We start from the raw sequence: 23,195 nt of genomic DNA, 5'->3' as shown, positions 1-23,195 counted from the left end.
GGGGGAGCAGAGGAGTCACAGCTGAGTGAGGGGGCTGTTAGCCATCCTGCCTGCAAAGAGCCACTCTAGCGTGCTCCTAAATGTCGCTCCAAAAAAGGAGCCATGGGCACCAGTTGCTGCGGGTATGGGTGTGGTGGAGATGCCTGGGGTACACACCTGCAGACTTGCATGCTGCCATGGAGTGCCGCTGGCTACTGCCCAAGTGAACACTGGGTCCTAATTCTGCCCTGCTCCTGCAGGTAGAAGGGGAAGAGATAAAGGTCCAGGTTTTTAAAGGTATCTAGACACCTAATTCCCACTGAAATCAATGACTCCTAAATACTTTAAAAATCTGCCCCTAGTGTTGTGCCCTGTATCTCCCCTCCCATCAGATCCTCCCTTCTGCGGACAATAAAATTCTGAGTTCATCCCAAATTTAATTAAAATGGGTCCCTCCCTTCCCCCTTTTTATGTTAAAATAAAAGGAACACAAACCTCCAGATTTTGCCTTTTGAACCCTATATGAGGAGTTGTTGCATCTTCCCACTGAAGTTCAGGGGTTTAATCACACTCTTAAGTCCTTTGCTGAATTGGGGCCAGAACTATGCTGTCAAGCCTCCATGGTCAGGTCACAGGGCTTATGTGGTAAGTGCCATGGATCTGCATAACAGTTACTCACTGGCTTCTCAGCAGTTGCCCTTGCTAAATCCACTTGCAGTTGGCAGCTAATGCGCACCCCATTTTTGGAAGAGGGAAGCTGCCATGTATTTATCCTCTGAGATTATAAGGGCCATTGATAGCATGCAGTGAAACAGACAGTAGTGATCCTGGGATGAGAGATGGCTGCAGTCTGCAGCCTGCTTGACGTACGCTCAGCCAGAAATAGGTCACTTGCGCTCTACTGAATCCCTAGAAAGAGGTAAACTGGATTTCCGGTGGGTTTTCTGTACCGTAGCCGTGTTCACGCATCAGCCTTTTTTCCTTTTCCAGAGATCTCGGGGAACACCGAGGACATTCCCCTGGTGCGCTGGAGGCAGCAGTGGCTGGAGAACGGCACGTTGCTCTTCCACATCCACCACCAAGATGGCACCCCCAGCCTGCCTGGCGCTGACCCCACCGAAGAGCCCCAGACTGAGTCAGCGGAAGAGGAGCTAAGGATCCTCCACATCTCCGTTATGGTACGTGCCGGCTCACCTTCAAAGGCACGGTGCCATTCTCCGCTCTGCAGGAGGCACCCAACGGGCGCCCAACTCCCATTGACTTTCCGTGGGAATGTTGAGCCTTTGAAAATTTCCTCTCCCGCTTTCCATGAAACGCCTGTGTGCTGAGCTGTCCTTGGAGGGTGGATGCGGTGGTTGTGGTGGTGGTTACCAGTAATGACTATCGAGATGCTGCCAATCCCCAGGCGCATGGTAGAATGACATGCTTGGTAAAGTGAGACTTAGACAAAGGTTTAAAAGAAAAGAAAAAAAAAAAAGGTTGAAATTGAAACAAAACATTTCAATGGGGCCAGAACTGGAAATCTTTTGGATTTTCAGATGGCAGAATTTTTTGAGGTTTCGACTTTTTGTCTCAGTTTGGGAGAAAAACATTTTTCAATACGTCAACTTTTCATGGGACGGGAAAACTTTCCCAGCCAGCTCTATCTGGTGTTTTCTCTGGCTCATTTACGTCAGCTCTGCAAGCCCGCAGGGGCTGCAAAGTCGACGGATCTCTCCCCCCACCCACTCACCCGAGGAATAGCCTTGCTGTAATGGAGATTGCCTGGAGGTGGAGGGCCAGGTGAGCGTCTCTATGCTGTCCCTCTTTGCAGCCCTCTGTGTAGGGGTGTAGCCATCTGTGCAGGGGGTGGGACCAGGGGGGAGGAGGTGTGGCCAGAGCACGTTGCACTCCAGCTATGCTAGGCAATTGGATGACTCCATAGGAAACCATTGCAGGTGGTTCTCTATGGGCTGCTCTAGCTTGTGCCAAGGGCTGCACTGGTGCTCCAGAATCCAGGAGGCACAAATCTATCACCCACCAGTCCCACTGGGCTTAGCTTGGCCATAGCCCAGGATTGGAGCCACCATCTATGAAGCAGACTTGTCTCTGTGGACCAATGATCTGATCCAATGAGACAAACAGTGCATAAATCAGAGAAATGCAACAGTCCTCCCATGTTGTTCCCCAGAGCGCCTGTGGTCCCCAGACATCTCTGTTTCCTGTGCATGGTATCCCACCCTCCCTTTAGGCTTTTCTCCCTCTGGTGCTTTGTCACCCCTGCTTTCGTGACACCAGCAGAGGAACCACAGCCTGATGGCTTTGATTCAGCGTGTGTGAGCACACAGGGCTTGGAATATAACAAGTGCGAGCCCCTTGAGCGTGTTGCAGATTGCATATCCCCCACCCCCTCTGCTGCCTTCCTGTCCTCTTTCCCGCAGAAGCTCTGGAAAGAGAATTCAGTGGAAGCCAAAGGGGAAAGAGAAAAAGTATAGATCAGTGTTTGTGAGGTGGATTATGTTTTTAACGATGGGAAGAACCATACCAATTCCTTTGCCAGCAGAAGATAATTAGCTGGAGACAATGGGCTGCTGATGCTTGCTACAGGCTGTTTAATGAAGCCTGCTCTAATGAGAATGTCAATATCTCTTCCAGATTGCAGCCCGAGGCCAAGTGTCTCCTCCATCTTTTGTGCTTGATTAGTGGAGAAAAATTAATAAACGGCAAAATCAAACTGGAAACATTTAGTCTGTTTTTGCCGAGAAGGCTGTATGTTAACTGTTTAAAATTATCCCCGACACAGGGGCTGCAGCCTCAGCTGATGTACATCAGGGGAGCTCTGGTCTGTCTACCTAGTTATTTACGTGGCCCTCATCACTGTACTATCTGAGCAATTCATGACAACTGTATCCCAGTTTTACAGCTGGGGAGCTGATAGTCAGGGTACATTATGTGATTGCCCAAGGTGGTGATAATAGCTAGCTCTGATGTAGCACTTTTCGTCAGTTGGTCTCAAAGTGCTCCACAAAGGGGGTCAGTTTCCCCCTTTTACAGATGGGAAAACTGAGGCACAGGATGGTGACATGACTTGCTTAAAGTCAACTAGCCAGTCAGTGGCAGACCTGGGACTAGAACCTAGGCCTTTGGAGTCCCAGTCCAGTGCAGCCACTAGGCTACACTGTCTCCTTAGTAATTTACACCATGTTACTGCACTGCCTTCCTAGGCAGCGTGGTAGCAGAGGAAATCTATGGGTGATCTGGGGATTAAATCCAGGTCTCCTTAATCCCAGACCAGTGCCCTCTCCACTGGACCATCCTTTCACTCTAGTCGTGGACTTTAGTGGAGCTAAACCAATTGACACCAGCTGATGATCTGGCACCCAGATGGCAGAGAACTCCAGATCCTGGTGACTCCTCTCATAGTCACCTGTATTTCACTTGCTCCCTTTCTTCACTTGCCTCTCTGGAATGGAATGCAGCACGGTCCCGTTTGTGTCCACAGGTCTTGGAGATCCCTAAAATCTTGGGCCAAATGGGGCTTCAGCTCAGTGGGGGAGCCAGTCTGCGCCTTCAAACAGACTGGGCTGTGGGTTGCCATCTCAGTAATGCAATGAATGGCCTGTGCAGCAGGCTGCATGCCGAGGTTCTGATCCAGAGAGGCCCTGAAGCACGTGCTTAACGTTAAGCACGGGAGTAGTCCCAGTGAAGTTAGTGGGATTATTTACATGTTTGAAGTTAAGTGCTTAAATGCTTTGCTGGATTTGGGTCTCTGCTGCTGGAGAATGAGAAGATCCTGGAGTGGTGTATGCGTGTGCATGCATGTATGTTTGTACACATATACACACTACAGGCCTGGGGTATGTTCTGTACTGCAATTGGACTTGCGTTCACAGGATATTTTGGTTAACTAGACTTTAGTTCAACAGCTAGACAGTGTATATCAGTAGCGGGCACGATGCAGGGGTTCTCTGTGGGAATCATTTGGTCTGTAATTGGACTGGAAATTCCAGGGCCTCTACACTGAGGCCATTGTTAAAACCACCAGATGGGGTACAGTGAGGAACTAATGTCCTCATTTCTCACCTGTGGGTGAATTAGGTTACAGGTGCAATGAGTCTGGTGGGCTCTCAGCTTAGTGTCACGTGGACTCTCATACTCGGCACAGGACCTCCCAATCCGGTAGGGAGTGAACCTTAGAAGGGTTTGTTTTGAAAATCTAATGATGAGCAGTTGCGTAGTAACAGTGTTCACCCCCTCAGGATCAGCCAGTGAGAGCTTGCTCTGATGATGTAATGCTTGGAACCTTGAGCTCTACCCTAGAGCTTGATTGGGTGGGATTCTGCAGGAAAGCCAGTCTGAAGTGACCTTGCATGTTTTGAGAATATTTCACCTCTCCTGCTGGTGTGGTTTGAATTAACCAATGACCACTTGAGGCTATGTCAGCTTACGGGTCATGGTTATATCTGGGGTGAAATAAATTCCAGGGTGGAAAACGGACGAGTGTAAGAGCCCTGGAAATGATTATTACCAAATGAACAGGAAGAAAGCCTCGTGGTGATGGTGGTGATGATTACACCAACATGTGAAATTAAATATTTATTTTCCCCTTGTCCCTTCCCCCAAATTAATTCCATCCTGGAAGCATCTTTACACCCTAGGAAAGGGTCTTGTGCCAGGAACCAGAATAATGTGGTGTGCTAAAACTGAATTTTGAGTGTTTTTTCCTCCCAATTCAGTTGTGTTGCAAAGAGTGGTGGTGCTGGGCGACTGAGTCCATTTCTTTGAGCCACTTGTGAGAATGACCTGTGGCTGGGTGTTTTAAAATTGCCAACATTTGAGTAGCGCTTCAGGCTCTGCATAATTTAGGAATTTCTATAGCAACCATTGCTCTGCTGTCCGGATATAGCCACTGAGAAGAGATGAAACTAGAACTAGATTCCCATGCCCACCTGGAATGGAATCTGGATTCATTGGTAGGAGATAGAACCGGAAGTGGATTCCTGTACATGCCTGAAAAGGAGTGCAGGGTCCTGACTCTCAATTCCAACTGGTGCAGGAAGTGGGGGAGGAGCAAATGTTGCTTTATGCCACCTTTTTCTTCCTAACTTCTGAACCAGCCAAGATTCTACCAATTCTTAGGCATAAGTTAGGGAACCCAATGGGCTGCTCATGTCATGTCAGATGAGGTTATGCTCTTTCTTGAACAGAAAGTGTTAATTTAAGGAAACAACTGCAATGGCAGTTTAGAAACAGGCTTCCACATAACTTGAGTACCAGCTCTGTCTCCCTTGTTTACCAGGGACCGCATGCTGTTTGAACTCTGTGTAACACAGAGAGGCACCTAGTGGCCTAATGATATAATGCAACTAAACGTATTACAGTTCCAGCAGCTGAGAAGAGCCAGCATGCAGTGGCATTACAGCTGTGCCCCATTGTCTCTCCCTTGCTCCTTGCAAGGGGGTGGCATAGATCTGGGGCCTGCAAGGGGGTGGCATAGATCCATTATGCCAGCTCTGTGCTGTCTGGGGAAGTTCCCCCACACACTGGGTATATTCCCCAACGGCCAGATCCCCAGACTGTATGGGCCAGTGCAGCATAAAAGTGTCATAATGTGAGTCCCCGTTATGTCCTTGCTAATGAGTAACTCAGAACCACACTGACCACTCAGGAATCAGATGCCATGTTTAAGCACCAGCGTACCATGTCTCTTCTGCTGGGATCAGTTGCCCACCCCTGTGATGACGTGACATGGTGAGGGCTATATGGGGCTAGTAAAAGGAACCCCGAGAGACTGCTATGTCCCAGCTAACCGCAGTGCCCTCTAAGTGGCTGCTCCTTTGCTTAATCTGCAGACATTTTTCTTTTTGGAAGGAAGGGAGGGGTCAGTACTTCTCCATTATCCTGAGAATGAAAGAGGGTTAACACGTAATGGGCATTAGAGAACTCTGCCAGCTGCTTCGTCTGTTGCTCATTCAATAATTCCCTTAATGTTTTGTCCTAATGGAGCAAATGATGGTTATTATTTTATTTTATCAAGATCACCTATTGCATAAAAAGGAGGAGAGGGAAAATGGCCAAGAATGGACATTGAGCTGTTAGCTGGCTCCCATTTATTTATTTTTTGCTCTTGGCATGCAAGATTTAGAGGACTGGCACAGTCAGCAAAATTGAGCTCCTATCGCTCCAGCTTTATCTGTGGACTGCAGCAGCAATGGACCCTTTGTCTGGCTTATCTGGGTAGATTGTGAGCATTTTGGGGCAGGGACTGGCTTGAAGGGCTTGTCTATACAGGGAGATTTACCAGCAGGATTCCATTGCTATGGTTATACCAGTATGATTAAACTGACAAAATTCTGCCAATAAAAATTGCCCCATGCAGACATGGCTTCACTTTGTGCGTGTACAGCACGCAGTGCAATGGGACCCTGATTTCAGTTGGCCCCTCTAGGCACTACTGTAATGTCAATAGCAATCCAGTCTTCTCTTGCCTTTTGTTAAGTCACACACTTAATTTCTCTAAGAGCCCCTGGGACAGTCTCCAAAGATTGAGTGCGCTAGTGCTCAAACCAGCCGGAAACGTCACTTGAGGAAGAGCTCAGTGTGAGCTCGAAAGCTTGTCTCTTTCACCGACAGATGTATTGGTCCAATGAAAGATATTACCTCCCCCACCTGGGCACTGAAAACTTTGCCAGTAGGAGCGTTTGCCCACAGTAAATCTGATCTCTGCTTTCAAAGACTACATGAAAATAAATATATAAAGATTATTAGTTTCCCTCGCTTTCAGGTAACTGCTTCAAAGCTGGCTCCGCTTGGCCCTACCGTCCTGATTCAGCAAAACATTTAAAGCTTGCACTTAACTTTAAGTGTGTGTTTTAAGTTCCCTTGAAGTCAATTGGAACTAAGCACAGGCTGAAGTGTTTTGTTGAAGGAGGCTGGACTTTAGCACATGCTTAAAGTCAAGTGGAAGGGCTTGGCTGAATTGAGGCCATAGTGTCTAACCAGCACCTACGGACTGCAGTCTTATCTGTCTTGGGCAGTGTTAAGATTGATCCATTGAGTGGGTGAGTTTGCGCTATCATCTGTCTGTTCTGTACCAGTCCTGTGGATTATAAGTACAGGATTTCGCTCCCCCGAGCCGACAGCTGGACTCTATTCATGAACGTTCTGTTTCCTTTAAAAAAAAAAAAAGGGCACCCCAAAATGATTTAATACTAAAATACATCAACATGATTTAAGGACTGTTTCAATTTTGGTTCTTTTTCAGTAGCTTACTCTTGCGTTTGAATGAAAGCTCCCTATGAGGCGAAGCCAGGCTCTTGGGGGTTTTGTGATTTATATGCTACTTTCCATGTTTTGATGATCGCAGCCTCTGCTGGCTGATGCAGGGTTGTGATACAGAGTCTTTTCTTTATTTTCTTTTGCCAAGAATTCCTTCCATTTCAAATGAGCCAAGAAATCCCCCCTCCCTCCGCACAATTACTCTGGCATCTCTGAGGGTAAATGGGATTAGATGTATTTATTCACATTTACAAAGCACTACGCAGCACTCGAGGTGCTGCACAAAAACGTACAGCTCCATAGAGCAAAGGACCCCAAATGGACAGTCGCATTATCCCCCACCACAAATCCCCCTCAGATGGTTTTGTCTAAAAGATACATTCTAGTTCACATGGGAATTCATTCACTCCAAGTCAGCACATTATACATAGCAGGTACGCACTAGCCTCGTTTTACAGATGCGGGGAGGGGGAGGCATAACAGCGAAGCGGCTTGCCCAAGATCAGACACTGAGTTAGTGACGGAGCTGGGAGCAGAACCCAGGAGTTCAGGGATCCAGCTCACTCTGCTACCCCATGTTGCCTCACCTCACCCAAACAGCTAAATCAAGTGAAAGAAATTCAAGGTCCATTCCAGTGGGGCCTGGAGGAAATCTTTAACCAGTCCCAACTCTGCTCCCATTGACCTTCTCCACAGAAAGGATAAGGGACCGACTACTACCAGTAGTTAAGGGAGTTCCCCTTTAGCTCAAGTAGCAGGTTGTCTCACTGGGATGGCAGGCAGTGTAATGTGTTAATGTCTGAAAGGATCATGATCTTGTGCTGTTGGTCCTGTCTTCCTTCAGCCCCCACTCCCCATTTCCTACACTCATACATCCTGTGTCTATGTCACGGGGTGGCTGGTCCCTGTGATTAACATAGGTCCAGCGCCTCTGTGCCAGAGCTGGTGCTCCCACCTGAGCCAGGTAAGAAGGCGGGGCCGGGCACCGGGGCTATAAAGGGTCGGGGGAATTTCAGTGGTGACAGAGCTAGAAGGGGAACTACGGACAGAAATGAGAGGGAGCGAGGATCTCCTGCCATGGTCCCCGAGGAAGAGAGTTGGGGCTGGGTAAGAAGTCCCAGCTGAAAGGTTTGCTTTTCCTTTGGGAGAAGGCAAAGGCGAAAGACCAGACCCTGCTTTTCCTCCAGCTGCCCAGACGATGGGAAGGGGCAGCACCTCAGGGAGGAGGGTGTGTGCCCAGCTTAAATCTAGGTGGAAGATTATTGTTGTGTTTTTTGGAACATTGTGTTAATAAGAAACCAGGTGCTAAGAAGGGGTGTGAGCAGATGAGAGAGACTGTGTGGTGTGTGTTTAAGCAGCCCTGAGGAAAGGGAAAATGGGCTGCAGAAGCACCCTGGCCACAAGGAGGTGCTCGGATGGTGGCCACTGTTCCAGTCGCACTGGACTGTAAGATCTGGGTCCGTATTCTGGGGCACCAAAGTACCCCACTCTGAGTAGTTATATAGAGTGGGATTTTGTAAAGCGCTCCGTCGTGGCCTGCCTCACCGTTGGCTTCAGTGGAAGCAGAATGAGGCCAAGCCTGAGCCCTTCTGAAATGCAGTCTGGAAAGCAGGCGATCAGTGCTAAATATTACCTCGTAGTGAGAGTGGGAGACCAGGTGTCAGGAGACTTGGATTTTATCCCTGTCTCTGCTATCGACTCACTGTGTGATCATAGGCAGGTTGCTGCACCTCTTCTTGCTGCCATTTCCCCAGCTCTCCTGTGGATAGACCCACCTCTGGAAAGTGCCCAGCTGAGCTGCACGGTAGAACTGCTGCGTACGATTGTTACTTATTAGGGAGCTATATCCCACACCACTGATTTCCTGACGGTGCTCTGCCTCTTCCATCTTCTCCAGTACCGTTTCCATTACACAGGCTTGTTTGAAGGACTAAAACAATAGCGGCTGTCGTTATCACATGCATTATTCAGACTGTTGCCTCTGCCAGGAACAGTGGCGTCTCTGTGGAAATGTAGAGCCCAGTTTTTCCCTGGCCTAAGAAGGCACAATTACCATTGAAGGGAACTCCCAGTGGATGCTGCTCCTGCTTATTCCAGGTGTGATTTTGGCCCCAAGAGCAGATCTTCAGCTGGTGTATATTGTCATTGCCCGATTGAATGGAGCTATGATGATTTAGACCATCTGAGGAACTGGCCTATGTTTTAAATGGGCACTGTCCGTGCCGGTAGGCTCAGTTTTCCCCATCTGCTTTACCCTCCCTTTGCAAAGTGCTTGGAGATCCCAGTCTGATAACGAGAGGAGATCTGCTGAGGTCGCTTCGGGGCGTGGCATAGTAGGATTTCCCTGTGCTCCATCCCTGCACCTTGAGTGGAACATACAGCAGGACAGTGTCTAGAGCCTGGTGGGGCAGAGTCCCAAGCCTGGCGCCCGTGTTTGTAGTTGGAGGGCTGCCTGCTGAGGAAGGAATTTGGCATTTTTAAGGCACCATTATGCTGCGTTTGGAAACGTGACAGCTCCCGGCAGCCGCAGGGCTTGTAAGAAAGCCGGGGCTTCGATTTTTTTTTTTTTTATACCTGACCTTTTAAGTGTATAAGACCCCGAACTATAGTGTCAGCAGCGGGCGTGACTTTCAGCCTGGCCTGGAGTCAGACTAGTGGGTGAGAGGGGAAAGTCGTCCAGTCCCCTTTGCCGCTCCCCCTAGGCCATGCGTCCCCTGCCGCGCTGGCCATCCAGCTGGAGTGGAAGCCGCTGATCTCCTTGTCCATGTAGCTCTGCCTCCCGGCGGCCGGCTGCAGTTCTGCTGCCTCCCGCCGTGGCTCTGAGCCCTGCTTCTGTTCCCTTCCCTAGGGGGGGATGATTGCCCTGCTGCTCTCCATCCTGTGCCTGGTGATGATCCTCTACACCCGCCGGCGTTGGTGCAAGCGACGCCGGGTGCCGCAGCCCCAGAAAAGTGCCAGCGCAGAGGCGGCCAACGAAATCCACTACATCCCCTCAGTCCTGATTGGGGGTCACGGGCGGGAGAGCCTGCGCAACGCCCGTGTGCAAGGCCACAACTCCAGCGGCACGCTGAGCATCCGTGAGACCCCCATCCTGGACGGCTATGAGTACGACATCACTGACCTGCGTCACCACCTGCAGCGCGAGTGCATGAACGGCGGCGAGGACTTCGCCAGCCAGGTCACCAGGACGTTGGATTCGCTGCAGGGCTGCAATGAGAAGTCTGGCATGGATCTCACGCCAGGTTGGGGGTCGAAAGGTTTACCCTCCGTGTGCTTTGCTGTTCCTGTTTGCGTGGGCTCAGCTGAGTAGTGAAACCAAGTCCTCTCCCTGTGTGTATTGCTGGCATTGGGCTACAGTGGAATACATATACACAGAATACCCCTTTCCCCGTGCAAGTTTGATTTGATCCCAGAGCCGTGTGGGACAACCTAATTTGGGGTTCCCTTAAGCATGGGATGGCAGTGAGTATGTTCCCCTGGGTATTCTCGTAGCCACGGCTTGGGGCCTCCATGCAGCCAGATCTAGCAGCGCGTCTTCCACTGCATGTGATATAGCAGAGATAAGAGGAGGTGCTGAAATGCAGAGCCTTGATTCCAGTACAAGAATCTCTGTGCCCTCACCTTCCTTCTCCCTGAACAGAGGTTTCAGTAAGGGGTCAGATGGAAAGGGAAAAATGTGGTGGTATTCTGTCCCAGCTCTGTCCTCATCCCCAAGCTCCAGCCACAGTCCCAGGACCACTGGGTCCATTTAAAAAATGATCAGCAGTGAGATAGTTAACGTCGATGTTTAAAGTGTCATCAGTAGTCTTCAGTGTTAATACCACCTTGATGCAAATGGGGCTTCTCTTGGATCATAAGACCTAGTGACTACATACTTGTCCCCTGATCAGGTTGCAAAGTGGCTACAGGTTGTGTAGGTGGAATCTAAACTGTATTCCTGGGAAGTCCAAGGATGAGATTTCCAAAGCTGCCTAAGGGATTTGCCTGCCCAGTTTGTGCAGTGAAATCTCTTACGCAGCTTTGAAAAATTTTAACCCGAGCCCTTAGCCTGGTCAGAGAGGGGCCCAGTTAGGTCTCATCTACACTACAGCTTGTATAGTATTGTAACTGGGTCGGGGTAACTATATTGTAAGGAGGGTCCCCTGACTCAGTTATTGCTGTAGTGCAGATGGGCCTGAATGCCTGTCTATTTGCAGACTCCTCAAGATGACGCTGAATGAATTGGGGCTTCTCCAACACCCAGCCTAAGAGGTAGTTTATCTCATGGGGCGATTTTTAACCTTCCTCCTTGTCATCCCTGGCTCTTCCCAAGTGATTACTTCCCTTCCTCCACGCTACAGGCCAGATAAGGAGTTTCTCCCTGCTTGTTGGATCTCACCCTGGTAGCAATGCATTGGCAGGGCTGGTGGAGCTGCAATAGGTGGGCATGCTGCTGCTTGGAATGGACAGGGCTCTCCAGAGCCTGGTTTGAACCAATTTTGTCATCCCATGCACCTTTAGAGTGGAAGAAACCTGTTTCAGCCCCTGTTCCCTTGTCCTCCATAGGGACCCTGGTCAATTTCGCTGGCCGGGCCACCATCCAAGGTGTTGCTAGTGCTCTCGCCCAGATGCTGGGAAAGGAATTGGATCCTGAGAAATGAATTCTCTCTTTCTCTCTCCCTCCTTTTTTTGTCTTTTCTCTGAAAGTTTTTGCCTTAAATTCTTCCTGCTCAGGAAGCGACAACGCCAAGCTGTCCTTGATGAACAAGTACAAGGATAACATCATCGCTACCAGCCCCGTGGACTCCAACCACCAGCAGGCTACCCTGTTGTCTCATACCTCCAGTAGCCAGCGGAAGCGGATCAATAACAAAGCGCGAGGTACCCTGTGGCTCCCCGGGGCTGGGGGCGGCAGTGGGGAGTTCTGTTCACTGGTGGAGCTCAGGCCTTGTCTGCATCGGGGATTTTGCCTTCCCACCCCATCTGGCGCGTGCAGGCAAAGCCACAGTCCCCCAGTTTCCGGCAGCAGTAGGCTCCACCAGTACAAATACCAGCATTGTCCATCTACAACAGAGGACTGCAAACAGGGCAGGTCCCCAAGGCAGAGTTCATGATTTTCCTCTGTGGGAGAAGGGAGCACTTTGTGTTCCCCATAGCAACACCCTCTGACCGCTTAAGAGCCAGCATTGGTGATAGCAGTGGACAGAGCTCAAAAGATCCTGAGGTTGGGTCACCTGGGCAGGTGTCTGTGCCTCTGTTTCCCCTCCCACCCCTTGTCTATTTAGATGGTAAGCTCCTCAGGGCAAGAGCTGCCTCCTAGTGTGCATTTGTACAGCACCTGGCGCAACGAGGCCCTGATCTCTGGCACTTCTGGCAGTGCAAGTAACAACAGCAATGAGAGACGGCAGGTGGCTATGATGGGGGCAGAGGACGGGGAAAAAGTGCGATTGTTGGAAGTGGTTCTGTCATCTGTTAATTGTAGCTGGCTCAGCATTTCTGAACCCCGAAGGAGATTCTGGGACAGAGGCTGACAACGACCCCCAGCTGACGTTTTATACTGACCCATCCCGGAGCAGGCGGCGCAGCAGAGGTATGCATGTGGGTGGGTGGGTGTGTAGGTGGGGGAGAATGGAGGTTGGGAATCGAAAGCAGATGTTCCTGCAGGGGCTGGACCCGGGTTGTGTCTATGGGTGTTTTCCAATAGCAGGACTATATCCAATGTGAAGATGAGAAGAGATGGAGAGTTAGGTAAGTGCTCAGGGACAAACCCTGATCCCTTTGAAGTCACTAGCAAAGCTCTTATTGACTTCTTCGGGGCCAGGATTAGGCCGTCAGTCCAGCTGTCTGGTTGCAATACCCCTATTCCAGTAGTCTTATAGTTCCATCTCCTTCCAGATATGTAACCCAGACTGGGAGGGCATCCTCTTTGTGGGGATGTCCGAGTTCTGTTTTGTCTCATCAGGCTTCCTCAAATGGCTGTGTGCTGCAAAAGTGCAAGGTTGTAGGTTCTACATGAACACCGGCTGTGGGCATGATTTTCCATTGAATAGTTGGTGTGATGGCGGTCAGAGCTGAAACTCCAACTAGAATCAGGAAGTGCTGATTTCTAGTCCCTAGCCAGTCCGCTGGCCGCATGGAGCTGTTTGGGCGATCTTTGCAACTGAGGATGAAATAGATTCAAATTTTGCTGCTGGCATCTCCCAGGATTTGTTGTATATTAATGAGTAACGGGCTTCAAAGCCTGGCTTGTTAGCCCCTGTGCCTCCCTGTTCGGTGTCTTACTGCTATTATTTTAATAAAACCGTCTCCCGCACAAAGGGGAAACCAGATGGAAGGATTCTATAAATACACTGTACCTCACCAGTGATGGGCTGTATACAAACATAGAGAAGGCAGCTGTGCCCGACTTAAAAGAAGGAAGAGAAATTATTATAAAAACCAACCCTTCTATATCAAAGTAAAACGAGGCTGTACTGTTAACCAATAACATTGTCCCTAGCTAAAATGATGGACCAGTTTTCTCTTACCATCAGCTTCTTTCTTGGGAACTGTAGATTCTCTTCCGCACCCCGCAATGCACCCTTTGTAGCCTCGGCAGTGATGCTCACAGCTTGGCCTGCTGTTCTCTCCTCGGGACACCTGAACTTTTATTCTATTGTGTCGGTTCTTAGATTGCATCCAACAATGTGACTAACATCTGTCATGTGGTGTTTGTGCTCTCATCCTCTCCCCAGTGGGAGAGCTGTGCAGCGGACACTCCTTGGTTTGGTGAGGTGGTTGCTTTTGGGGGTTTTTTATACACGTTTCTCCGTGTTTGTCCTAGAGAAGGCAGGCAAAGACTTGGAGTGGGAGGTGGGGAGGTTTGTGATGGTCCATAGTTCCTGGGGCGGTTCATTCTGCAGTCTCAGACTGGCGCCCAAGACTCTTCTGTCTGCTACACAGACATGCTTTACCCTTCTTATAGGGCCTTCCGGCGTGCCTGAGGAATAGAGTTGTAGACCACAGTCTGCATCCCTGAGCTTTAGCTGTCCTTTAGCTGTCCTGTGCCCAGATCATGGAGTCCCTTGGAGATAAGGACAGGGACCTTGAGCTTGACTTCCTATTTTCTGGTAAACCAGTGTAGAGAGTAGAGGACAGCTTTGATGTGCTCGTGGTAGTTTGTGTTTCTGAAGATGAGGAGATGCGCTACGGTGTCTTTACTAGGTGGAGCTTCGTTAAAGTGCCGCAGGCTTCATGCCCAAGTATATCACAGTGCTGTAGTCATGCCAAGAGGTAATGAGGGTGTGAATAGCATGTCATTGTCTGCCAGGATGGGATGGAGTCTCCTAGCCAACTGGAAATGGAGGAAGCATTATTCATGGATGCTGCTGTGTGATTGCTTAGCATCAGCGAGGAATCCAGGAGCTCTGCAACTCTAGGGACTGAACTGACCAATTGTGGATGTGTACCTTGAACCAAAGGAGACAGCACCGTGGCTCTGAACTCTTCATAATGCTCTCCTCTTCCCACTTCTGGCTTGCTCAGGTGCATCTTCAGCCAGCTGTTCTTCACCTACGAGCTGATCTCATCCAAGCACTGGGCCATATTGGTGGCAGCAGTGTGGTCATGTGTGGCGAAGGGTAAGTAGAGCTGTGAGTCATCTGCATATTGCCGGCACTTGCGTCCATGTCATCTGACCAGTTCACCTAGTGGTTGCATGTAAAGGCCCAGAGGTCCTGGTGGAACTTCACAAGCGAGCGGTCTGGTGGTGGAGGTATGCCAGAGTCTTCAGGCAGCCGTCTGAGGTAGGAGCAGAAGCAGGCTGGAGTAGGGGCATGGAAACAGGCATGGGTAGAGCAGGAGCCAAGTGCTGAAGCAGGGAGAGTCTGTTGAAACTGCCAGCGGTGGGAATGTTTCTGGCCAGGTAGTGACGTCAAGCAGACTGGAGAGCCTGCTTCCTTTAGGAGCTTGTATACGTGCCTTGGGGTCACCTGGGTGGGTCCTTGCTTGTGGATTGGCTGAACCCTTGTTGAATGGAATGAAGCCTATCCCAGGACCTGCAGGTAGTTGTCTCTAATGACTCATCTCACTTTCTGGCTTAGGGGGTGACACCCCAGGTTTAAACAGACTCAGGCTTAGAAGTATCACAAGGTGCAGTTCCTCATCATGTCTCGCTGGGTGCCTCCCTCCAGGAAGGACCCAGAGCATCCTAGTGCATTACTCTGGAACCCTGCCACACCTCTCAGGCAGGACAGCAGAATCTCATGGTCCACATGTCAAATGCTGTGGAGAGGTCCCAGGAGGATGAGAATGGATGTCTGCCATCTCTCCATTGACAGCAGGAGATTTTCCATCAGTGCTGCTAAAGTGGCTTCAGTTCCATGTCCTGGCCTGAATCCAGATTGTGCTGGGTCTAGAAGATTAGATTACCTAGTAGTCAGCCTTCTGCTACCTTCTCTATGAGCTAGCTCAGGAACAGGAGGTCTGATGCTGGGTAGTAGTTGACTTGGACTAAAGTGTCCAGGGTGGATTGGTCGGGCTACTGCACGTTTGAAGGAGGAAGGGAAAATTCCTTTTCTGCATGAGGCATTGGCGGTTTCAGTCAGGACCGGTGCCGTTTGCTTCTGACTGTTTCACAAGCCAGGACGGGGATGGGCGAGATTCACAAGTTTTGGGTTGAGACTCCTTTCGGGTCTCCAGAGCTTCCTGATGAGAGAATGCGCTGAAGTTGGGAATGCAGAAGTGCTGTTTGTTGATGGGTATTTTCTCCTTATCTTCCTTTCGCTGAATACACAGGCAAATATCTCTGACTGTTTCTAAAGTCATGGCATTTTCCTCTTCTTTTATTTTCTTCTTGGGACAACTGAACTTGTGAAATGAGCACGCAGCCTTTCAGTCCACTCACTGGATGAGCCTAAGTCTTCACTTCCATTGCAAGCAAATCCCCGTCTAGGCTCTGTTAATTAACTGATTTCTCTTTCCTCCTCGGAAAAGTTCTAGACTAAAACTTCCATAAGATACCTTGGTGATGGGCGCGGAGGCTACTAGCATACCCTGGCATGTGCCTGGTCAGCTTCACCGTATTCACCACCGGATTGTAGCAATTTAAAGATGCAGCAGGTCAAATTCAGAGCAGGAATCATTTGAGGCAGGTCCCTTTGATAAGGGGCCCCACACAGGCTGCCTCAGTCTTTCACCTTTCTGAGACAGGTGAACTCAGCACAAGTTTTCTCAGAGCATGAGTCCTTCAGATGAGAGATTAAAAGCCTTGGACGTTAAAGATCTCGTGGCGCCTATTCATGGCGAACTGAATCCAAGAAAATTACCAGCAAGAAAAACCAATGGAATACTCTACTTCTCTTCTTTTTACTGAATACTCAGCCATGTATCTCTGACCTGCTGGAAAAAGAAGCCATTTACAGTGGTCTTTTAGAACGCATTGATGCACACAACAGTGTTGGGAAAGGACCTGAACTGTTATATGTGCAGTAACATACAGACAGCTGACGAAGTGAAGAATGATCCTCCATAAAAACATAATGGGCCAAAGTCTCCTCTTTGACGTGTATAAATCCAAAGTGGCTCCATTGAATGACCTCACGGGAGTTGCTCTGGATTTCCGGTCAGGAGGATGAGAGCAGAATTTGGACCAGTGTGTTTTTCAGAAGAGTGTGTGTGGGAGGGAAAGACTGATCTCCCAAAACATCTGCTCCCCTCACTGTAGGGCAGTGTGCTGGTTGTCCACCTTCCTGCTGTGCTGCCTCCCCGAAGTGACTGCATTTCAGGGATGAAATAATGGTCTGTGGTGTAGTTTGTGAAGTACGTTGGGGTGAGAGGCGCTATATACACCTAAGACCTCATTCTGTATTGTGACGCCAAACCAGCTGGTTCCTCTAGCCACATGGGTCCTGTGACTCTTAGCAAAACGGCATCTTTTGAGCCCTATGTGCCTGCAGCCCTTAGGACCGCTCGCACAGCTCTGAAAGATTCTGAGAACTGTGAAGCCTCAGGCTGTTAAAGCTTCAGGTCTGATAGTGCTAGTGTTCTCACGGCCCAGAGTTGCCTCTTCCCCTGCCAGGGCATTGTGCCAACTGTCAGAGAGATGATAGGTCAGAAACTGCAGGATGCCTGACACTGCGGGGGCGGACAGAGGCTGCCGCTTCTGAGCGGATGTTTGAGATACAGACAGATCGACCAGCCTTCTAGGCACTCCGTGGAGTGCCGTTCATTACCTGTGGGAACTTGACTCTGCACATGTATGGGCCAATAACCAATAACTTGGCTGCTTGTGGAAGCAGTTCCAGGGCACAGCACTTTGATATCAGCAAAGCTGCCCTCCCCCATCACCCCAAACAAGACAGGGACTAACGCAAACTCTCTGGGTTGTGATCCCTTTGATCCTCTAAGTGGTGAGGGTGGTTGAGAGGTGAGGGTTTCCTTGGGAAGATGAACCCTTCTGGTATTCTCTGCTCTGTTTGATCAGGAGGTGGGAGTGGGGGAGCTAGGGAGCTCCTTGGATTGTGTGCTAGAGATGGCAGCTGGTGCTGTGGCTCTGATGTCTCTGCCGTCAGTCTCTTTGTTCGCTGCTGTTCCAGTTGGCTCGCCGAGAAGTCCCGTCAACAAGACCACGCTGACCCTGATCAGCGTCACCAGCTGCGTGATCAGCCTGGTGTGCTCGTCCCACATGAGCTGCCCGCTCATCGTCAAGATCACCCTGCACGTCCCGGAGCACCTCATTGCCGACGGTGAGCACGCCCCCCCCCACCTCCGCCCGCACAGCTCTGCCCCCTGACCCTCAGGCAGGGGGAGTTGGCCAGGGGAAATGCCAATCTGGCTGGGTATGGAGCTGCCCACCCTTGGCATCACAACGGGTGAACGGTACATCATGCTGCCGAATGTCATCACGTCAGGACTAGGGTTGCCAACTTTGGTTGGATGAATTCCTGGAGATTTCATCATATTACATAAAGATTAATCTTTAAATTAAAGATTAATTCTTGGAGACTCCATGACAATCCTGGAGGGTTGGTAACCTTCAGGACTCATCGTGAAGCTGATGGCCGAGGAGAGCCTGCTCTTTGGGAACCATGTCCGAAATCATGGGCCACCACAGGGGGAAGGGCCAGGCCAGGGGAGCCCCTGTTCTGGGACATCATCCTCCGAGCACAGAGCTGCGTGTGTGGGGAAGGGCTATTCCAGTTATAATTGAAACTGGCCTGTGGGGTGCCTATAACTGGCTTGCGGGAAGCTTGGGGTCTGAAACTAGTTTGCGGGGAGTTCTGTGTCGCAGGCTTCCCAACCGGTGTTTCTCTTGCAGGGAGCCGCTTTATCCTGCTGGAGGGCAGCCAACTGGATGCCAGTGACTGGCTAAACCCTGCCCAGGTCATCCTGTTCTCCCAACAGAACTCCAGCGGGCCCTGGGCACTGGACCTCTGTGCCCGACGGCTTCTTGACCCGTGTGAACACCAGTGTGATCCAGAAACCGGTAGGCAGGGTTGGCGGGGAGGCCAGGGTAACTTCCATCACCAGCAGCACAGGCTCCTGCTCGCTGATCTCTCCGGGTTCAGATGGGCCCCCTGGATTTACCAGCTGGTCCGAAGATTGGCTGCACAGGGGCAGACTCAGTCGTTATAGGCTGGTGGCCTGTGTGATAAGCATCCTGTGCCAGCAACATAGTCCATTTAGCCTGTTTGTTTTGTGGCTAACATGTTCGGCACAGACCTGGAGACTTTGCTGGGTCTTGGTGGCCCAGGTCAGAAAAGGGTTCGGTGATTTGCATATTTAAATTAGATCCCTGATTTTCCTTCCCCTCCGTCCCCCTAACTGATGATTTACTGCAAGGGATCCCTTCTTTCCATCCCCTTTCCCAAAGTGCTTGTGAAGGAGTGGCTGAGATTGCAGTTACCCCTGGGTCTGTGCCATCTGAGGGAAATCCATGCATTCCCCAGGTGAGTTTTTCATGCCACATAAGGGCAGTTGTATGGCTAAAGCCCCATGTAACGCTTTGAAACTCGGCATGCTATTTTCTTGCCCCTCCTCCCCCCAGAGATATATAAGAACTGCAGCACTGATCAGCAGGGTGAGATAAGGATTGAATGGCAACCCTCACTCAGGGGCTATAGCTTGCCCTCGATCCTCCTCCGTTTCCTTACACCTATAACTGTAACTTGGCCACGCAGAGCTCTGATCTCAGGATGTCTAAAGGATGGGGAAGAATTTGGGTGTGGTCGCGGTGGAAGTGCAGCATAGATGCAGTGGTCCCACCCGCAAAAACGGGGTGAAATAACCAGCACGCGTCGTTTACTGTCCGCCAGCCGGCACAATGCCATTGCAGGGATACGGGGATACTGACCAAACTACCGCTGCGCGGGGGAACCCAGGGCATCTGTGGCTGCCTGTATTGAGACCCGCAGCATGGAACCAACGCTGTGCTCAGTGCAGATGTCAGAGTCTAATCGTAGAAAGGTAGGGCTGGAAGGGACCTCAAGAGGTCATATAGTCCATCCTGCTGGGCTGGACTAAGAATAGGGTCATAGGTAGAGAACACAGTCCCCGACATGAGGTTACCGAATATTTAAACTGGATCCAAAGAGGAGCAGGGCCCTGACCCTGGTTGGGTGCTAGCGGTGGGTGCTTTGTCTGGGCATGAGCTGGAGTTTGCTCCTCTGCCGGGTCGCTGCTCCCTGGCTCATGGCTGTGATCCTGCTGCGGTGGTACTGGTTCCTGCGCCCCTCTCTCTGCATCTCCCAATGGCTACACCTGGGTTAGGCTGGCATGGCTACATTGCTCTGGGCTATGGACTTTTCACACCTCTGAGTGCCATGGCTGTCTTGACCTAAGTTTTTAAGTGTTGCCCAGGCTGTAGGTGCACCAAGGTGTTTATTCTTGCCACTGGTTTTGGGAACGTGCTCTCCCCTGGTGAGGGACGCCGTCCTTCCACCTTCATTGCAGTGAAAACATCAATCCTCCTCCCCCCCATCACGTTTTGCCTGCATGTAATGAGCTTGGGAGTCTGTTGTCGTTACTGAGCATCAATATTCAATAGGGTCATTGTCTTTTTTTTAAAATCGTCTGTCTTACTGCACACTGTGTGGCCCAAGCATGCATGCTGCCCCGTGACACTACTCTGTCAGATCTCTGCCCATAGAAAGCTAAGCTCACCTGGCTTTGCAGCTTCCAGCGTTGTCTCGGGGAAGCAGGCCTCCCTGCTGTCCCTGCAGTTGCCTCTGTTCCTTGCTTTTCCCTCTAGTGAAATGATCAGTCCTGGTGGGATTACTGGAATGTGTCTCCTTTCCCCTTGTGCCTCGGCTGGCTTCGTTCTCAAACATGGCTTCTCTGCCTTCGTTTTCCCTGTTGGGTGTCATCTGATTTACAGGTCACTGCCTTCCTTTCCTTGTCAGATCGAAATGGAACAGCATTTTACAGCAATTAGAGGCCAAACTCAGATCTCAGGCTCCAGATGTGGATGTAAATCTGGAGTATCGCTACCATCTCCAGCAGACTTGCTGCAGATTTACACTGGGGTAACTTGAGTGACTCTAGTTTTTCATCTGTAACGTGAGGTGATCTGCATCTCCTTGCTCACTGAACTGTATGTTTTGGCAGGAATGTTATCATGGGCCAGATCAGTGTAAACGGCATTATGCTGACTTCAGCAGCACTGGGCCCATTGGCAGCAGCTGAACGCTTTCCCCTCCTGTTTCCTTCCAGCGTTCATTTTATGTGAGCGTAGTGTGGATATGTAAGCGAGAGGGCACATAGTACTACGATGGAGAGCAGCTGAGCTATCTGCTCTGGGTGTGTTCCAGGATCACTCCATCCAGCCACATCTCTTCCTTCAGTTCGGAGTAGATGTAGTGCTGGGGCAAGCTGCCAAACTGGTTCCCCTGCAGATTTAGCCATGGAACAGATGGGCAGTGGAAGCATTAGTTCTCCAGCACTGTGACTCGCTCCCGGCCAGGGCGGATGGCAGTGCAGCCTCCATGCCTCGGCCTCTCTGAGAGGGGCCCAGGTAGAGCCGGCTGAGCACTGGCATGCTAGGAACTGGATTGTAACCACCAGCTTGTTTCGTGTAGGCAGCTGAAGAGCCATCAGCTAGCGTGGATTTCTGGTGCCTGCTGACCAGGAGTGGGCTTGAATCTGTGGTGTAGAGATGAAGGTCTCTGTTTTCCAGTATCAGTCGCGCCACCTGCAGTGTTGCTCTCTGATCACCTGTGCTACCCACAGCCTGCTTATTAACCCATTCCAAACACCGAACCACATTCTTCTCTCCTGTCCACTTGAGCTGCTGCAGTTAGGAGTATCCGTGGGCAGAATTCACCTTCCTTCTATGATGATTTTGTCTTACCATGGCACTAGAGGTCCTAATCAAGATCAGGGCCCCATTGTGCCAGGAGCTGTACAAACACATAATGGGAGCCAGTCCTGACCCCACCAGGCTTACTGTTTAAATAGATCTGAGAAAAGAAGCCTGATCTCCCCATTTCACAGTTTCAAGGTTGCACGGAGAGTCTGCGGCAGAGCCAGTCTCCTGAGTTGCAGTACAGTGTCTCAGCCACATGATCCTTCCTTTCTGGGCCATAGGACACATTCGGCACTGCTGTCCACCCCAGCACCACACCAGCAGGGCTGCACGGGCTTGAGTCATTGCAGAAGCTGGGACAGTCTCTTCCCTCTGGCCAGCATGTACCTGCGCACAGTTTGTGTCGTCTTCTGTAATATCCACTTGCTCCCCTGCTGGGAGTCTGTGCTTGCTCCAGAATCAGTGTTCCATGTGTTCACAACCATCTGTCACAGCAGATGCAGCCCCTGCATAGGGAGTCATCAGCCTCCTTGGGGTCGGGTCTTAAAAATTCAGCGTTCTCTCATCTGTGTTATAAAGGCGTGTGGCCCTTTAAGAGCAGGAGGCTGTCCCGACGGACTCTAGTCTTTGGACCGTACGCTGCCCTGCTCTGTCCCCTGTGCAGTCCCACATAGCCCAGTGATGCTGCACGCAGGGTATCTGTTAGCACGAAAGCTGGCTTTTTAAGCGCAGCAGGCTGCAAACGGATTGGGCTAGAGTAGCCAGGCAAAGTCTTTGCCCCAAGCTGAAAGAAACCTTTTTGGTGAGGTCTCTGCCATTCTGGGTTCTGTCATTTAAAGGGGATGAAATTCCCACTCGCAGTCAGCCAGCATGAAGCTCATCCACCCCTCAGAGCTTAAGTGGTCTGGTGCATAGATCTTTTCTTGTGTAACCCACTGTTTGGTGTGTATGTTCCCTTCTGCACCTGATCCACAGAGAATAGGATCTTCTACAGCTTCTAGCTGCAAGGCTTTTTTTAGCTCATGCTTTAGCTCTGGAGGTCCCTGGTTCAATCCCCAGGTACAACCATGATGGTGGGCATCATGCTGGACTTCTGCAGGAGTGAATTTCACCTAGGAGGCGGAAGTGCTGAAATAGCACGGGATAGAGCCTGTCCTTTTAGGGCTTCTGGTCTGATCAGAGGCAAGAAATACTGGAGAGCGCATGAGCAATATGGAATTTCAAGTCGTCTGCGCTTTGCTTCACTGTGACACCATTCATACGCTTCATTTTTACTTAAAATAAAAGCAAGGCCATTCCACAGGGAACAAAATAATAACATTAAAGTTCAGTATTTAAATGCGTCCGAGTCAGGAAATTCAAATATTAATGGATGTAACTTGGCTTCCTAAAGACAGGTTAGGCAACTATGCCCAGCTCCTCCTAAGTATTTAGGTGCCTAACATCCACGGATTTCGCCTAAATACCTTTTAAAAATCTGGGCTCTAAATAGTAGCTTGTTTTTCAGAGAAACTGAGCAGCCCCAGATCCCCTGGAAGCCAATGGCTGCTGCAGAAGCTCAACACCTTTCTAAGTCAGCCTGCTTATTTGGGTGCCTAAGTATGGGTTTAGGTGTCTAACTTTAGACGCCGATGCTTGAAAGTATTGGTCAAATATTCCCACAGCTACTGTGACACGGGTGCATAGAATATATCTTGTA

The 23,195-nt window shown here is 50.3% G+C and overlaps 1 protein-coding gene across 4 annotated transcripts in view; it reads left to right on the top strand.

Moving 5' to 3' along the window:
- ASTN1 (astrotactin 1) overlaps window positions 1–23,195 on the top strand; it is a 188,125-nt gene that overhangs the window by 74,336 nt on the left and 90,594 nt on the right. The window contains exons 2-7 of one of the 4 annotated variants that reach the window (XM_043520869.1): window positions 970–1,157; window positions 10,085–10,478; window positions 11,923–12,096; window positions 12,698–12,805; window positions 17,766–17,939; window positions 18,512–18,679. In XM_043520869.1, coding sequence (XP_043376804.1) covers window positions 970–1,157; window positions 10,085–10,478; window positions 11,923–12,096; window positions 12,698–12,805; window positions 17,766–17,939; window positions 18,512–18,679 — 1,206 coding nt within the window. The remainder of the gene's footprint in view (window positions 1–969; window positions 1,158–10,084; window positions 10,479–11,922; window positions 12,097–12,697; window positions 12,806–17,765; window positions 17,940–18,511; window positions 18,680–23,195) is intronic. The other 3 variants (XM_037907690.2, XM_043520870.1, XM_037907689.2) reach the window with 3 other exon arrangements.

The sequence above is a fragment of the Chelonia mydas genome, chromosome 8 (assembly GCF_015237465.2).
Source record: "Chelonia mydas isolate rCheMyd1 chromosome 8, rCheMyd1.pri.v2, whole genome shotgun sequence".
NCBI classification, from domain to species: Eukaryota; Metazoa; Chordata; order Testudines; family Cheloniidae; genus Chelonia; species Chelonia mydas.
The sequence above is the reverse complement of the archived record's forward strand: the minus strand, read 5'-3'. Positions and strand labels throughout refer to the sequence as shown.